Source organism: Styela clava, chromosome 6 (assembly GCF_964204865.1).
Source record: "Styela clava chromosome 6, kaStyClav1.hap1.2, whole genome shotgun sequence".
Taxonomy (NCBI): Eukaryota; Metazoa; Chordata; class Ascidiacea; order Stolidobranchia; family Styelidae; genus Styela; species Styela clava.
The window spans coordinates 7309693-7328804 of NC_135255.1; the positions used below are offsets into that span (position 1 = coordinate 7309693).

The 19112-nt window shown below is 35.9% G+C and overlaps 1 protein-coding gene and 1 long non-coding RNA gene across 2 annotated transcripts; one reads left to right on the forward strand and one right to left on the reverse strand.

Moving 5' to 3' along the window:
• The first annotated feature begins 4810 nt into the window (after nucleotides 1-4810).
• LOC144424360 (uncharacterized) lies at nucleotides 4811-5752 on the forward strand. Its single transcript, XR_013476652.1, has 3 exons — nucleotides 4811-4987; nucleotides 5254-5325; nucleotides 5491-5752. It is a non-coding gene; the product is annotated as an uncharacterized LOC144424360 (long non-coding RNA).
• Nucleotides 5753-8592: 2840 nt separating this feature from the next.
• On the reverse strand, nucleotides 8593-17455 carry LOC120331652 (14-3-3 protein gamma-like). The gene is made up of 7 exons (XM_039398774.2): nucleotides 17250-17455; nucleotides 16603-16721; nucleotides 13442-13627; nucleotides 12794-12926; nucleotides 12113-12276; nucleotides 10083-10184; nucleotides 8593-9558 (listed from the first exon to the last, which is right to left on the reverse strand). The coding sequence occupies exons 1-7, from the start codon at nucleotides 17260-17262 to the stop codon at nucleotides 9508-9510; spliced, it is 768 nt and encodes a 255-aa protein (XP_039254708.1). The 5' UTR covers nucleotides 17263-17455; the 3' UTR covers nucleotides 8593-9507.
• Nucleotides 17456-19112: the final 1657 nt, after the last annotated feature.

Here is a 19112-nt window from a genome sequence, read left to right on the forward strand (position 1 = left end):
CGCCGAAAGTCCTCGCGACTTTGTTGATATACTTTTGTCATTCAAATATCAACCGAATATTGTCATAATTGATATGGCAAATATGGTGGTTGCGCATGGTAACAAACGAAAGATATCTATGTTTTCACCACACGATGGAATGCTATGTAAGCCAACTCAAGAAAACATAAAAGCTGCCGAAGATAAACGTCTTTCCATCTCAATGCCTTGGATTTTTGAAACAAGTGCACAAAAAGAGCAATATACCAAAGGAGTGCACCCTGTTAGTGGTAAATCTCTTTATATGTGTTTATATGACAGACTGCACGAAAAAAATGTAACCAAGAAAAAAGAAATACTACGTAGAATAACCTTCGTCCCGGAACTGAATGGTTTCCTTAATACACAAGTTGTGGAACAATTAAATGCAATATTTAATAAGGATAATAGATTTTTAAATCAAATGGAGCCGGTGAATCATATTTATCTGTTCCGTTCGATAATTGATAACCATAATCATTTGATAAATATGAAATTGGCCAACAGCTTGGAAAAACACAGCAATAGTGATTTGCATGTGGATAGTCTGGGTAGATGGTATCTCCAGACTGTCGATACATATGAAAGCAGTAAAACGAAAACGAAAATAAAAAAAGATGACACATGCCCATTTAGAAGTGATTACATTACATCAACTCAGGCTGGAATTGAACAAGAATTGCAAAGTGACGGAAAAAAAATTTCGACTGAAGCCAAAGAGGAAAAAATATTACAAAATGTATGTAGACTGAATAAAGCAAATTTGACACAATCTATGGATAACACAACGGAGGATTTTTCGTTGAAACAAAATAAAAATGACCTACTTAACGAAGTATATTTGAACGTTGCAGTAGGAAAACAACTTTCACGGGAGAAGACAAACAGTGTATTCGATGTGTCTACAACCGAGCAAGAAAATGACGAACTTGAAAACAACACAAAAATGTACTCAACAGACGAAGATAGTCTTTTGGGTGAAACTAAACAAATAGAAAGACCAATTGGAAAACATTTATTAGATTTTATTGATAACGGATTTGACCGCACAAAATTCGATAAACCCCCAGAGGATTCTCTGTTGGAAATAAATCCATTTCTTAGCAATCATTGGTTGGAATGTCTTCATTTGGATTTGATTGACCAACAAATTATACGGGATAAATTATTTTTAAATGATAGAATTATAAATGCAGCAATGGCGTTAATGAAAATAAAATATCGTCATTTATCAGGACTGAAGGATGTAATAATATCGACAGTGGAAGGATTCCCGATAAAATCCTGTAATACCTTTGTTCAAATAATAAACATCAGAAAAAATCATTGGATAACTATTTCGGACCAGTTTTCTGAAAAAATCATGCATCAGTGTATGACAGTCTTTTATCGAGTAATTATCCTGAAATCGTGCAAACAGCAGTTTGTCAGCTCTGTGGGACCAATAGTGACAGCATCACAATTGAAGTGATGGCTGTTCAACAGCAGCGAGCAAATGAATGTGGGTATTTCGCTATAGCCAACGCACTAGCGATTTGCAAAAATGTGGATCCCTGTTTACTGACGTATAGCAATAAATTTAATGAAGGGCTCGAAATGGCATTTATTCAAAATGATATCGACGTTTTTTGGAGTCACATTAAACCTGAAATACATTCTACCCGAGTACCCAAAACATCCCTTCGGTGGACTTGCAAAGTATTTTGCCATTGCAGGATGCCTTGTGATGGATCTGGAACATTAGAGTGCACAGTGTGTGAGAAAATGTTTCATAAAAAATGCGAAACTGACGAATTCCGGAACCAGAACTGGAAATGTCGGAATTGTCGTAGTTATTCAGTTGAAGATTCAAAAAAAATGGAGGATTTGAAAACTTGGCAAGATGCCATATCATCCCACCATGACACGCCGTTGGTAGTGTCAATCTACAATAGCATCCGTGACCTATTTCCATATACAGCCTTGCCCACTGGTGACAACAAAATTGGATGTGTTTCCAACGAAACATATAGCAAATTAAGTGGCAACAACTCCAAAATTTCGACAGGCGTTACATATAAAATCGACCTGGACAAATTCATAATTTTAATTTTGGAGCCGGATAAGCTTGATATTTCAGTAATCTTTCACACGATTATGCATGAAATGGCCCATGTCATGGTGCCGGTAACAATAGCCAGCCAAGCACATGCAAAAGAATTCAAAAAATATGGGAGATTCATTCTAAGGAATGTTAAATTGAATCGAAAACTGTTACCCGAGCAGTGGCAGTGTTTTCCAATAATTGACAAGTTAGTTCTTAATAAGTCAGTATGATTGTACATTTAATATTTTCACATGTAATGAAAATAACTTTCTCGAAATCAAGTTGCAAGTACAAGCTAACAATTAAATTGTGTAATTATCAAATCTTGCCGTCATTTATTTCGTAGACTAATGTTGTGTCATTTTAATGCTTTAAATTATTGTCCTATTTCTTTACAGCAGGAGTTTTCGAATGGTGCGACACGGCGCACTGACAAGTCATTTTAATTTTACGTCGCACAAATATTCAATTCGCAATTCATACTCTACTGACTGTATGAGTATTTAAATAAACTATTACACAACTGTAATCAATAATTACTGATAAAATCAAACCACAATGTTACTTTCCGAGTTCACTGTAAGATAAGTTCAATTAAGCTGAAATTTTTGTGAATTTTCCTGAATAACGAATATTCAGCTTGTACTGAAAACGATACAAACGGTTTATCTAAGAGATATATCATAACATCGTTAAGTCCTCACGTCTAATAAAGCTAACCGAACTCGATTTTCAGTGTTTCTATCATTTCGTTTTCAAATATTTTCTCACTACTGCGTCGCATGCACGGAGAGTTTTTACAAAAGGCATCTCATCACATTAAGAACCGCTGCTTTACGGCATCTAAATTGCTATTCTTTTTATTGGTTAGGATTGTTCCATATATACCCTTTTTCAGCATTACTACCGTTTCATTCTCTTGTCAATGACATTTCCATATTTTTCTGGTCTTTGCATATAATAAATGACATTTTCAGTTGAATCGTTTATTATTTAACTAACTGATAGCTTAACATTTATTTTTAATTTTTTCTTTCTCTTATGCACTGGCGACTTTATGTCTTATTTTGCACAGGCAAAATGTAAAGGCTTACCGGTGAATGATGTTTATATCATGGAATGATGTTCATATCATTATTATATCTACTTTCTGCTGGTTGCAAGTCATTTTTTATATTCCATCAATAGCCGTCGTGGAGTTTCTGTAGGCGTACGCACACTACTTCAATGCGTCAACGAGTATGGATGGTCTCATCTTATAAACATCATCTGGCGATGCTTTCTCGAATAATCAATATGTAACGTACTGTAATGATAGTTTGCACCAAACTTTAATTTGACTAGTTCGTTATAAAAATAACCAAAGAATAGTTCACTGATAAGAGATTTTCAATGTCGTCGTTGGCAGCAACACATTTCGCATGTTATCACAATAAACTGTTGTGGAGCTCTATCTTGGGGCATTATGGATTGCAAGCTGTAGTATGTAGGCTATTCATGCACCACGAGAGGCTGACATTGTACGCTTCGAACAAATAACATGTAGAGACTCACTTGTCACAATAGAGACTAAATGATGCTAATATCACAATAATTTATTACATATATTTTACACATATATAAGTAACTTCGTCAAAAAGCCGTTTTGGAGTTTCTGAGAGTTATTTTTAAAACCCTTACCCTAACACACTTATTATATTATATGTGTATCTAATTGGCTGTATTTGGATATTAGTTGGCTGTATATGGATATCACCAAAATGGCTGTATTCGGATATTAGTTGGCTGTATATGGATATTTAGTTGGCGCTATATGGATATTTAGTTGGCGCTATATGGATATTTAGTTGGCGCTATATGGATATTTTTGGCTGTATATGGATATCACGTTACCAACCCCACTCCATCCAAACGGCAGTTAAGCATTGCCAATGTTAAATAATATTTACCTAGCTATCATCTGCAAAACAATAGCGAATAATGAGATGTAAGACACCACATTACTTCTCTCAGCGTTTTTAACCTCGGGCCTAGGGTGTAGAGGCCTTCGAGGTGCCAGAATGGACTCTTCCATGCTGTAGTGTAGATCGTTAAAAGTTTTCGGAATAGACATGCGTGTCATTTCAATTTTACGCCTGTCTATATCATATATATATCCCAGACCGTGTTTATGCAAACTGAATGGATGTAAGCAAGCTGCGAATGTTGACATCGGGATCTGCTGTAGCGAAAAAACTACGGTTAAAATACAAATTAAAGTAGGGATTTCAGTTAGGCCATAATATAGCACCAGATTGGTAGCAAAGATAGTATTTGTGTTGTATCAAAGACCCTGGGAAAGATGCGGCAGGGCAAAGATGTGTGGGCCATTTTGAATGCAAGATCTACATCATTGTTGAATTGAAAACTCGACAAAGATGCGGTTGTGCTGAGATGCTCAGGAAATAGTACAGGCGATATTACTTTCATGTCATTTCCACGGTCATTTATTTTCCAGATAGGTGGCTTTTTGTTTCTTTATTATATCCAAAAAATTTTTTCGTCATGTCAGTCAGTTTGACGAGGTGAACAGCAGTTTTTATTTCTTATTTCTTTTATTTGTTTTGTCCATCTATATTCTAACGTTTTTCTTTTAAACCCCGCTTTTCTAAGTCTTTACAGCTTTACTAATGCAGTTAGACCTAAGTTCAGGTCTACAACTGTTGATTAAAAATGTCTACGAAGTGGACGTGTTGACGTGAAACGAAAACGAAAGTTACCATGACTATCAGCTAAATTTAAACTAAATAATATTACAGTTAGGCCATAACATAGTATTAATGCGACGATTGTTGTCAAATTCATAAATCGAAGACTCGCGGGAGACGATCAAGGAGTAATAAGGTAGCTGTTAATTTATTTACAGCCATAGGTGCTGTACGTTATACAACTTTGAAAGTTTTATGATTACGTAAATGTCATTATATTATCTTATCTTATTACCCTTAACATGAATCTGATTACATATAAAGGTTTTATATTAATGAACTCTTGTGCTGCGAAACGTAGGCCAGACCCAATTTTATGTCTCAATAGCGATTGGAATTGCGAAATTGTCCACACTAAATAATTACCCTTCAATTTTATGTTGTATTAATATGCATGTGCAGACGGAAGTGGATAGGAGGTGAATCTTCAGCATAACTGGATTCTAACATATATACAGAACATTTTAACTGAAAGTAAGTTTTTATCAACACAATCATTTTCTTTCCTGTAAGACTTTTTTGCCGTTGTTCACCGCCATATTATAACGATCTTTTAGTTTGTATTTTATAAATTTAAAATTGGCGATTAAATTCATTTGATAGAAAGAACCGTTTTTATTTCCGATGTTTGTGTTACAGAAATTGTCGGGGTTTGAGATTTGTCTTTGAATTTATTCATTGGAAGCTGATTATGAAATAAATGTAGGACGTCCGCTACGTCTGAGTCAAACATGTAAGTTATCAAACAAATTACAACAGACGATCCAATGAAGACGGAACAATAAAGTAGTTCCCATGCATAGTGAGGAACTGAGGAAGAAATAAAGAGTTCCAAAATAGGAATAAATTTAGCGAAAATGATTAGGTACCACTACCCCGAAATTACTCTTGTTGGGGTTGGGAAGTGAAATTGAATTGAATTCGCACCAAAATTAATTCGCGTACCGTTTATCTTAAGGAAGGGCAGGAATCGGGTCTGGTTGAAATCAGAAATCCGTGCCGCTATATATTCATTATAAAGAGATGTTCCACGGTGGTACTGTTTGCTTAAATTCCGCAATTTGTTTTGATTAGGGAACCCCAGAATAATTGCTTTTGCACTTCGTCGGACACTCCTTTGATGCTAATCCTGGTTGCGAGCTTTGTCGATGGAAAGAAGCGTATGTTTACCCGGGGTGTCGATAGTATTTCAATGTTATTCAGTCACGGTGTTAAAAGTATGGGAATCAAAGTACAACTACGAAAAAGTCAAAGAAAGCTAAAGAGAAAGCAGGCATGCCAAATGAGTTTGAAGAACAGTCTTTAAAAGAAAAGAAAGCGGTATAAAGAAAAGCAACTCGACATCCAAATTATTTGCTGTTTTGAACTGTACACAGGGACCTATGAATCGTTTTGGTGATTTTGATGATGTCATTTTGTATTTTTTTCTTGTGAAAAATCTCCTTATTAAATATTAGACCAATTGCTATAAAAAAAGTTTAATGACCAAAGGTTGTTCTTGTCTCTAGAAGGCTATTACTTTTCGTGGGATTCGTTTTTCAATTCGACATATTGTTTTGTCACATCAACAAAATTAAAAATTAAATTAATTGTATTGGTTCAAGAGCGCATGTCAGCGGACCTCGTGAGTTGAGCGAACGTCGGAACTCTGAAACCTTTTTTTTTTTTGGGGTACGGTATATAATATATATACTACTGTGATGGTAAGTTACCGCATCTATTCGCTGTTCCACAGTACCAGGTTCGCTCAAGATATGATTTTCCGAATTGTTGGTTAAAGTTTTCCCCTTGGTCACCGTTTCCATATATTTGAGCATTGCATTCTTGTGATTGATTGACGTGAAATGAGGGAGAACCAGGTAAATGTCGACTCAAGCCGACAGATGCGATAAGAATCCCCGAAATTGTTTGCACGCGTTTGTTGTCGAGATAACACAACTCACAACAATATAGGTTAGAATCAAGTTGTTGAACGGAATGACCGCGGCTAACTTAAAACAATTTTGAACTAACACTAGCGTCCCAGACCAATATTAGATGTATAGCGCGATATAGCCCTGCGATATATAGCAAGAATAAAAGTTTGGGTAAAGTCATATCAATATTAGGAGGATGCGACAATTGCATATTTGTTACGATCCTCGGCGTGCTAAGCCGAATAAAGGCTACAACAATTGTCTACCATACAAGTCTTGGCTGCAACAAGAATGCTGGTCAATGGTAACAACAAGCGTCAAAGTACATCAACAGAGTGGTACAGCGCACGGTGTCCAAGAGAACACTTCAGCGGACAGAACGAGGCACCAGGTATCCTATGTAGGGCAATTCTGGCCGTGCTTTTCAGGAAGCACTGATCAGGCCTAATCGGAGTTCCAGGGTCGCCCGGCACCGAGGATATTGGACATAGCTCGTTGCCTTCTGAAAAGCAAAAAGAACCTGGGTGCAGTAGACGAAGCAGCAGGCAGACACTGGAGGCAATCGATCTAGCATGGATAATAGCCTGAAAATCGTGTTTATATATTTGATATATATATTTGTTTTTTTATTGATCTCTCATTGTACAGTTATACTCGACTGGCTGTAAGTTTTAGATCCGTTTACTGTCTTGTACCTACCAAACAAAAAAAAGTCCCTCAAATTTTTTTCCCAAGAACTTTAGTTACGTAGAATTTACTATATTGTAGCTATTTCTCAGATTTAATGAACGAACTACTTCAAGTTTCTTGTCAATCGGCACTATATTTGCACCCAGGACATTCAGGTATACTGTTGCACTCACAGAATTTTGCACACGCTTATAGATTGCACCAGTGGACATTTGTACGCATAGGCATTTGCAACCACGAGTACAGTCCAAAGAGTGGTGAGGTACGGTTATTTTCAATTTTTATGATATTTGCAAATGGTTATGGCGCTCGACATACTTTTGTACATTTGGTTTTTTTAATCATATGAAACTAAACTTAAATTATTCCCAAGCAAGCGATATTAAGAATAATTCGATTGCTAATATCGTTCCATTTCCGCTTACTCACCGAAGTGATTTTTTCAATCATGGATTGCATGATATCGACGCAACGAAACTCAAGCTTCTGGCAGTTTCGATCTGGCGAAAGGATGTGTGTTGTTTTTAGGTTCACACTGATTTCAATGTAATTGTTACATGTCACAAATACGATCAATTTGACAATTAGCAACGCGTCGCTTTGACCAACGGGAAACTTTGAAAACCGGAAGTCTCACGACCCATCTGACGGGAAGCACTGAACAAAAGATGTACTCAATTCCCATTATCGCAACTGTTTCATCATAAAGTGGCGAATAAGATAAAACATTGGCGAAGAAATCATGCCCACACGGAATACGCAGCCATCGCTGCTGCAGTATTTCAGTGCCCGCAAAACAGGCCTTCAATGATGGTGAATAGTCCGGCAAAAGAGGTGATTAAGGTAGTAGGTAATACAGAGAAAAATTACAGAGAAAAATTACTCCCTCCACAATCACCTCACGATGAGTTATTCTTTTCCAAAGTAGGCATGTGGAAACGTTCACTTCAACTGTCGTGCCCTAAGCACTTGGTTCTCGCGTTGGAACAGCTGCCTTCGAACTACACCCATGGATTTCGATCAGAATATCATCTTCCAGATTTATGAACGCCGCCACGCCGAACTACGATTCCCAAAATATTTCCACGCGTGAAGCGTTCGGATATCGCCCTATTCTCAAACGGGGAGACAAACATGCAAAAATCCGGGTATTTATTCCGCTAAATACTGCTTCAGAAACGCATCACGATTGTAGACATGGTTATCTTAACATATAACATTAGTGCATTTAACAGTTTGAGAAAACGTTATGATGTATTCATAATTCTCAACGTGATGGTTACATATCATATATTTATAATGCCACCAAGGGGTTAACCAAAAAAATAATGATTCACTCATCATGGTGGAGTGAAGCAATTTTAAATGAATCGGTAATTGAATAACATAATGCAATATATAGCGATTGACAAATTAGTGTATTTAAACCAAAATATTTCTACAGATTTTATCAAGTATCATTGATAGGAGAAGCGTTTGATATTATGGTGGCAAGTGTTACAAAGGAAGATATACACCAATTTAGTTTGCAATATTAAAATGGTTTACTACAACGACTAGTGGTAAATGAGATAAAAATGATTGAGAACAAAGTATACAATAAATATTCTACATTTATCGATGGTTTGTGTAATTTTGAGAAAAATTTCAACATTTTCGAGAATTGTATTTAAGCTTTTCAACATTTATTAGTACAGGTTGACAACGTGATTATAGTAATAGAAACAGAAGAGCATAGGGACATATATCCAGTTTAAAATGCCATCATTCTCAGTAAAGCATCAAATAGTTAAATGATGTGTTTTGGCGAACAATGGGTAAATAACGTCTTCGAGGCGGATTTCCCGCCGTACTGGGCCTCTTATAAACATAAAATATTTCTAAACTGAGTGTAAAGTAGCATGGTTTTTGGTCGTTCAAGAATAAGGTATAGAAAAAAAAACTTCACAAATATAACATTCAATCCCTACTGAGAGGAAATTTTTTCTGAATGGCCTTTTCGCCCAATGCAGTCTTTCAATATTATTGTTATTGCTTTTTACTGATCGAGTTATCCTTCCATATCACCATCGCCGTCTTCTTGCTCCGAAGCAGACCACAACTATAAGAAATATTGGATAACAATTAGTTGAAAGTATTATACCCAACATGCAGAAGTGAACATCTTGGTATTTTCACGATTTGATAATATTAAATTTCACTTTACTTTGAATCGCTGTGATGCTTGCGATGAAGAAGATTTTCACATTTATCGAGGCAGAGAGGAAGTCAATAATTTATGGCGATTAATTTATGGCGAAACATGGCCTCTTGGCCGATTACAAGTACATGTCGAGTACAGGAATAGATAGTCAGTTAATGGGTTTTGAAAGTTCAGCAACCTGCGGTTACATGAACCGCCATACGATTGCAAGGAGTCCAACAATCCTTTCGCACATAATTATCCCCAACGGCATTCGAACCTGCCACCCGCTAGGGGAAATCAGAGGCGCGATGGCACACTTAGCTCGATGCTTCTCGATCCTCGCGCTTCTTCGCCTCATTCTGGACAAATTCTCAGTAGGCACATCATGGTTACAAATTCTATTAACGTAATGATATTTAATACATATGCAAACAACTCACAGAAAGATTGTCACGTAGAAGCTGCATGATTAAGGTGCTATCCTTGACCTTCTTATCATCGGTTTCACTATTCTCTATTACTTTCATCGCTTCGTCAAATGCCTGTAGAAATGCGATGATATAAAAATTAGTAGGAATGATTTCTTCTCTGGGTTCTAGTCGTGCATTGGCTTATATGCAAACTTGACCTTCTTCAAGCAAAGGACCAAGCAAACATATCATGCAGATTTTGGAGAAGATTTGGTTGAACCACTATCCAAACTGATTGTTGAAATTAAAACTACAGACGATTAAACCGACGAGGCCGAGGTCTAATTTCTCTCACACCGATAACTATGATATAATAATTGTGCAAAGACAAAAGTCCATGTCTGACAAATCGGTATTTCAGACGCGTAAAGTGACTCAACTATCGAACCGACAGCCTCCTGGGACATTGTTAATTGTGCAATGAGAGACAATTTTCGACTTTCATCTACATTTGGAGTGAAAATTAAAACAAATAGAAACTGATAAGTTGAAACAGATAAATTGTAAAATACCAGAAGAGAATAGAAATTTTCAGAAATTTCAATGGAATTTGTTGAAATCAAGGTCACCCGCACTCAATCAGAATTAAAGCAGATATCTTCTTCACCGAAACGGAATTTTCATATGTTTGCCAACACCTAAGTTTGCAGGGCCGAATTTTGTATATCCAAAATTGGATTCTGAAGTTGTAGTTTGACCAAAAAGATCAATTGTTTACCAACCCGAATTAGATTTCGAAAAGCCCATATTTATTTGCAGTGTCTGAAGAGAGTAACATTTTAACAAATTCTTATTAAGCGATGATTTACGATTTTTTTTTTTAAATAATTTTTGTCATTCCGTGTTCTAAGTATTTGTTCAGTTATCATATTCATCTAATGTAGCATATTTCCTTCATGGATCTGATGATCAGCGTATTACTTCAAATTGATCTTCAGCACAAATAGTAGCAACAATGTTTCTAAATCAATGGTGTGTGGTATACTGTTACAACTAATCCTTGGCAGAAAGTCTTAAAAATGCTGTCAAAGCACAAATATACTTTTCAGACTTTTATACATCGTTGCGGCGGTAGAGATCGAGAAATGTTTGCCGCTTGTACTGTTATTTCATAAATATTGTTATTGCGTTACCCTACGTTGGGGGTAGGGTTACTGGCGAACGTGTCAGTTCTCCAAGAATAAAAGCACAAGTCAAAAATTACGCCAAGGGCTAGTTATTAATTCACCATTCTTCTATTATTAGGTAATTTTTTGTATTAACAAATACAGATTTTGGGCTAAGAATAGTTTTCTGTATCGCAACGTTTCACCAGGGTTTATCACATGCTTGTACCATACCGGTAGTTGCCAGAACCCTCTTTCACATAAAAAAAATCGCGTTGTTATTGCCATACAAGGTACATTTTAACAATTCGTTTATGAATTACAGTTGGATATAAATATTTTCACTTAGGCATCGCGAAATGTCACCAAATGAAAATGTTATTACGATAATTCTAACGGGTGAATTAATGACGCGGGTTATCGAGTCACGTTGGATGTTTGCGGGCGAACCATCCCTGTGGTAAGGAGTCCTTTCGCAGAGAACAAGAATTCAATAACAGCTAATCTATGAAAATAGTTGAAATAGTTGAATTTTGTTTTGGTAGTTCAAGTTCAATTCTATTTCTACCATCGTAAATATTAAAATTACGCGCCAATCACAATTAGAATATGTACTCTATCACTATATAAAATGAAGTTGAGACGAAACTATTTACTACGAGACATATTTTGCATCAGTAATATTGGCTTGATGAACTTGGGTTATTTTTCAATATTCTGAACATCTAGTTGAGTTTGCTTTGAACAATTAATTAAATCCATGGTACGCAAACAACTTAATGTAACAGTATCAGTGAATTATGTGGGGAACCGTTCCAAAACAATAAAATGGATTGTCTGAAAATATTAACATTCACATATTTTATCACCAAACATATAAAAATCCAATCTCACCTCTTTGGCAATTGCTTGGGCGCGTTCGGGATCAGCTTGTATTTCATAGAAAAATACCGAGAAGTTGAGAGCCAGACCGAGCCTGATTGGATGAGCAGCATGCATTTGTTCTTTGCAAATTTTGTAAGCTTCTTCATATGCACCAAGAGCACTGTCTGAGTTGGCTGAAATGAATAAATAATAACTGTAATAATAAAAGGCACCTCAAGGGTATACTGTATACAATATTCAAAAAGCAGTCCGTGAATATGCAAACGATGATTGAGTAAAATATCCTCTCCCAAAAGCGACAACGATTTGAATAGCTGAAACATCACCGTGTTATTTTAGAAGGTGCCTCTATCGAATACACCCTAGTTCAGTCGCGAACTAAAATCGCATTTATACCGACATGAACAAATCATACCCGGTGTGAGCACTCAATTGGAGCTCGGTTAATGTCGATAAAATAAAATCGATACGAACTGAAATGCGTACACAATAGTAAGATGTAGGTATGTATGGATATATGGTCCCAATTTTTGAATTGCCTTCGCAAAGAGAGTTTGATTTAGAACTACATGAAGAGATCCACGAAGAAGCATTTGCATTTTAAACAATACACGTTTGTAATTTACGTTTTATTTTTGATCATAAACACATGCATGTGGTGTCGTCGTAACAATATATACCGGTACTTACTTTTTTGTTCGTCTGTATCCAGCACTTCGGCGACATATCGATAGTAGTCTCCTTTCATTTTTAAATAAAACGTTACGCTCTCGTGATCCTCCTTGTCTTTGATGCTTTTCAAAAGATATTGGTCAACAAGTTCCTAAATTGGAGGAAATATGAAAACTAATTTATTAGCATGGGGATTTGAAGATATCTGAGAAACTTGTTTTCAAAGAAATCTAAACCTAATGAAATTTAGAAAAAACGATTTTCGAAGAAGAATTTAGAAAATTTTCTCAGAAAGTATTTTTCACTGAAACTTCCATTTTCGCAGTAAAAATGACGATATTAAGAAACAATATTGCTTTTAATTCTATATAGATACATTGACAGCAACAAATTTGAAATTAATTGCAGGTTCCATTACATTTGAACCCACGACAATTGCACCTGCATACTATTGCACCTATGGAATTTTTATTTTATTTTACGGATATTTGAACCCATACTAACCCTAACCCATGGAATCCGCATGTAGATTGAACCCGCGGATAAACACATGGGTTCGAATGTACGTGGGTTCAAATGTACGGTCACTTTAATTGCAATATCAAAATTCTAAAAACTATTGTAAACGATTAAACCATAAACCGACATGAAATCTTAAATACATACCACGACTTCAGCGCATATTCCTTCAATCTCACTGGCAATCTGTTTAATGTATTCTGCGGCTTGGGTAATCTTCATTTCATCCGATCCTCTTTCTTCCTCTCGTTGTCTTATACTGGTTAAGACTCTCCACGCTGATCTTCGAGCTCCTACTACATTCTTGTAAGCAACGGAAAAGAGATTTCTTTCCTGAAATAAAATACAATTTGATTCAAGTTGGCGTTTTATAAAATGAAAAGACAAATCTAGTAATTTCGAAGTGTTAGTGCACCCATATCAAGATTGAAGTGTGATACCGTGTTGCAGAACTCTGTTTGATTTGAGGACTTTGGTTTTTCTGGGACAGAGATATGTTATTGACAAATGTTTATTGGTGGTGGTCTAACTTCAATGAAAATGTCCTCATTGAGGGGTTTCCATTGCCCAATTGTCGTAGAAGTATATCAAATCAATATGCGACCACGAACTGATGGGATTACAGTAAACGTCGAAATAGGATTTCATATTATTTAATTCATCGAATTAGGATATCCAATATACAAAACAATTGAAGTAAAGCCATTTCACACGATAATGGTTCAGACATCTCAATCATGATTTAGGATTGTTTCTAATTTGGAAACTTTTTGTTCAAATTTTTTTATGTGAATAATGACATGAATAATCCATATCTACTGCCTATGCATATAAATAATCAATACCTACTGCCTATGTAAACAGAGATGCAGATGAGCTAAAACTTGTTTACGTTCATGGAGAATATAGATTAATAAAGACGCGAGAAAGAAATGTTTAAGATTTTATTTTATTTTGCTTACAGATATACACGATACTTCAAAGGTCAGATATATTCATTGCGCATTCGTTAAGATGAATTATTCGGTTTCAAGAGAGCTGGATAAAGTACCGGTAACATTTCCAACGACTTGAAACACTCGGTGACAACGTCCTTTCCAGTCATTTAATTTCGTACTATATTACTTTGTTACACGCAAACAAGGATGGGCCGAAGAAATTGAGCCAGAAAATTTGACTGGAAGCATATCAGACCACGTGTGTGACACACTGCTTAGATTTCGATACAGCCAGGATGTGACGTCACAGAGATGCTTCCGAAGCGCGCGCAACCATTCAACGCACACACATAAGTTAAACGACATTGCATCGATTGCAGATGCCACGAATAGTCAAAGGCAGTCGATTTAAATCGATGAATAATAACATTAATTAATATATATACAAAGACAGTTTCCGTTAGATCATATATTTAGTCTGAAAATAGATGATTTCAACTTGTTCTATGTCATATTACCGCGACGTAACAGAGAATTTAGAAACATAAAACTAAACATATATATAACGTTGTTTGTGTGTAAAACAAGATGATTGAAATACCACTTTATAGCCGAAAAATGAAGTAATGTATAACAAAACCACGGACAAGACTATACTTTACCAACAATATCTTCTATTTCTCTCACCCTAATTATGTCTACACAGACACAATCTAATTAATCTTGGCCTTCATCAGTGTCGTCGCAAATTAGAAGAAAAAAAACAATCTATTTCTATATGAAAATTTTTGATGATAATTCCAAAAACAGGTCGTTTCTTTGACAACGTAAGCAAAACAGATTCAAGTCATGCACTGACTCCAACTGAGTGTGGCCTTGTCTGGGTCAGGTTTATAAAAGAAAGGAAAGGATTGTATTTGATATTTTTAATCTTTGCGACTGAATGAACGCTCAGCTAGCTTGGCCTTAAGTTCCTACAATATACATCACCCTAAAATTAATCAAAGAGTAGTTTTTGTTCATACACCCAGTCATAATTTGACTTGACTTTTTTTTATATGTTTTCATATCCTCTGATTAGCAATTGTAATCAACCAGATCAGTTCAATCATTGGCTGGTTTCTGGAAAAAGTTCCAAAAATAGAGAGCGATTGATAAAATGTCTCGTTATATTACGTTTAGAATGCACATTGGTCAGTAAGTTTAGTGATCAATAAAACATTTGACTTCAATATGAAATAGCATTTGTGTCATATTAGCAATACAATACAAATACCACTCCGTTTTCAGGATCGGTGCCGCTCATATATATACATACTTTCGTCTTCACATTTTGTGTACGCTTTCTCAACCTTGTCAAAAATTCAGTGATAAGGTATTATTATAGCAAGGCTTGATATTGAGTCTTAAAATGAGTAGTCGAAGGGGTTATTACCTGGATACAGTCTTTACGGTAAAACTATAGAACTGATTTCACAAGAAACGATATTCACACATACGGATGTAATCATTCTTGTGTTTCCGCAGTGCTGAATTCTGCTCAGTACTACACAATGAGACACACTCATAATTTCAGTATGGCTTTGAGTGAGAATAAAATACTGCACCACTACTAATTTCCTCCCACAATACCGATGTTTATTAAATGGTTACCGCAATAAATCGGTCTAGCTACATTCTTTTAGGTTTTTTTTGCATTTGCAAATGGACATGCTTCAAATCGGTCGACGGCTGAAATATCGCTGGCCGAGACGGTTAGAATTTTATTACCAGGTAATCAATCATTACTGATATTTCTCCCGGGTGCTTGGATGACGGAAAGGAAAATTGACATGGCGAGAAAGGTACTGCACGAAGAGGTATCAAATTAAACGCAGTATTTACAATAAATACCAAACCCGCATCTAATTGAATAAACAAAAAAAAGCTTGGAAGACTGAAAATACTCGAACCGTAATGCTCCCCCAGCAATAGAACAAATACGCGGAAAATTTAGAAAATAGGCCACCAGCTAATGGCATTGCGATAAATGTAAATGATACACTTGCGGTCAGGGGGTTGGGATTTTCAAATTTTCGAATGTAGTAGCCTATTTGGCAAGGTGAAATACCGAAAGGCATATTTGATAAAACATTGGGTAATAAATACCAGTAGCAGGTGAATATATATAACAGGTTATTACTGCAACTAACGTTGCCAGTGCGTAGTTCTGATTAGCCCCGAAGCTATGTGTTGACGAAGAACCGAACTAGAATATTATTATAAACAGTTAACCCATGTACGTGTTTCAAATGTGAAATACTTATAGAATATTATATGAGAAACAGCTCGAATGCAAAATCAATTTCGTCACTCAGCCATTGCACTCACCTCGGAAGACAGCGGGTCCCCTAATTTTGCCAGTTCCTTCATTTGTTTCATCATGTCATCGTACCTTTCAGCTTGTTCAGAAAGTCTGGCCATGATGACCAAATCTTCTTTCGATGATTCTGTAATGAAAATTAAATTTGTGCAATTCAAATTTATTAGCAGTGGGGAACACCCGATGTAGCCTGTCAAACAAAAACGCAAATTTAGGTTTGCCAACAGCATTGTTGGGGTCTTTCATCTCGATTTTTTATGGAAGAAATATTTTCAAAAATTCACATTCTTGATTATTATAACCTTGTGCTGTGATGATTAAAAAACAAGCGTTGAAAGGCTTGTGTATTTAAAAGATGTACATATCACTTTGTGTGGCATAAAGTTTTGTGAAAACTGGCATCGTGTAATATGACTCATGTAATAATTATTACTTTGTTACGGCCACGCCCAGTTTTACCAAAAAGCCTTATTGGTCAAACTTCAAACGCCAAAACTATGCAATTAAAATACATCATGGGCTCCGCAAAATGCGGTGTCATTTCACCAAAAGGGGAAATAAATTAAATTAATACGAAGACAACAACACATATAAATCGTAGTTGGAATATCCTACTCAAGATTATGAAACCCACCACAATGATAAATATACTTACTAGAATCAGCCATTGCGTTAGTTGAGAAGTATTATCTATATAAGGTTATAAAATTAGCTGGAGATCGAGACTTCTACGCAGTGACGTTATTGTCCAAGTGGGCGCAAAAGACTTCCTTCCACAATGGCGTTCTCTATATTGAACAGTGCAGTATTTCTAAATAACTGACTTCAGTAATATATTTTCTGTATAAATATAAAACAATAATTAGTGTGGGTGTAATGACTGCTGATTAGAAACAGTAGGCGTTAAGCTTTTCAACACTTTTGACTGATATGTAAAAGAGGAAGAAGCAGGGTCCCGAAAATAGTGAAAATTTTACCATACATTGTCCTAAACACTTAATAGCGATCTATGCCTAGACAAATAATATTTTGCAACTAAAATATTACATCAGGTTGTGCTGAAGAGCGTTCTTAGTCCAATAAATAATTCAAGAGATATTTGCGGTAATGGTGCTGCTTTTGCGCAGACAGTCCCATACGAGGTCGCCACGTGCAACGTTCAGCACGATGATAAACATCTGGTTCATAATGTGCAGTTTATTAGAAAAATTCAACTAATTTATTTCCCGTTACCAAGGAGTGCGTTTGAGATATGAACGCGCTGTTTTGTATAAGAGAACTAATATAAATAAATGACTATGTATAACCCCATGCCCAATTAGAAATAAAAGAAAATAGGAATCTTGTCTCGATACTAATATTTATTCTCCTAACCTTTTTGTTATAGAAATGGTAGGTATAACATTCAACAAATAAAATGTTTGTATAGATGTGTTGCAAAAGAAGCTATGCCGATTTACAGAAAATCGAAATTATTCTTTGTCCTGAAGGAGCAAATCATGGATTGTGGCTAGGTGAAATAGATTATTAAATCGAGAGTTGAGGCATAAAGTAAAACTTAAAACTACGTTTTTCCATTTGCAAACAACAATTGAAAAAAGCCTACATGCAGGAATTCATCTCCCGAACGGTCACATATTTACAGAATCAGCTTACTGACTATACTTTAGTAATGATCGTTTTTTTATTGACTTTCTTCCTACATGTTTCATGCTTTGTGGATACGGCAAAAAATAATTATCACCAGCTCAAACCTACTTTAAATTACCTTACAAACTCTACTCTATTTTAGATTACTTTCCTGGATTACCTAAACAGGAGTTGAAAATTATTCGCACACTGAGTTTTGTTTTACTAAGCTAAGCGCTTGCTTCGCATTACCATTAATGGTGAAGTTAGACGCCTGATTTCAACCACGACTAAAAAGCTACGTAATAAATTCGCCTAAAATACTGGTTTGTTCTATCAACAGCGTTTAGGCCTTACCTTTGCCAATCGGTTAATTCAGCCTGAGGGCATGATACTACCGGGCCTGTAACGTCAGACTGGAATGTATCGAATAGATGCATGAGCAAAACTGAAATTTCAATCTGAACCAAAGTAAGAAATTTACATTTGAACACTACGTGGGCGAGGGATGTCGAGAAATATTATGCGCGGCTTACGCTGAGAACACACATGATGAATGAAACAGTGCGTTCAAATTTTTGAATGGAAAACAGATGCATTCGCGTCGCTGAAAATCAATCGCATTCGCGTTTCATTAAACCGGAGGGGGGGGGCAGTTTTACTCCTATCGCACAAGGATCGAAGATACTCCGAGCGGAAATACAGTCGTATATATCTCTCGAGGATAGTCATGTTCAAAAAAGAAATTGAATTTTCAAAAGTGTGATGGATGAGTATTGACTGCATAAAGTGGATTATCGCTCCCAATTGGCCAATCTTCCACACATCGAGATGATTTCTACTAAGCCTTAATGAAAACTGGAAGACTTCATCTTACAAAATTGATTAC

Excerpts from the sequence above, each read along its gene's own strand:
- LOC120331652 (XM_039398774.2), bottom strand. Across the intron at positions 12,927-13,441 it reads GAATATGCGCTGAAGTCGTG|GAACTTGTTGACCAATATCT; the intron begins GTATGTATTTAA and ends CCTCCAATTTAG. Across the intron at positions 9,559-10,082 it reads TTCTACGTGACAATCTTTCT|TTGTGGTCTGCTTCGGAGCA; the intron begins GTGAGTTGTTTG and ends TATTTCTTATAG.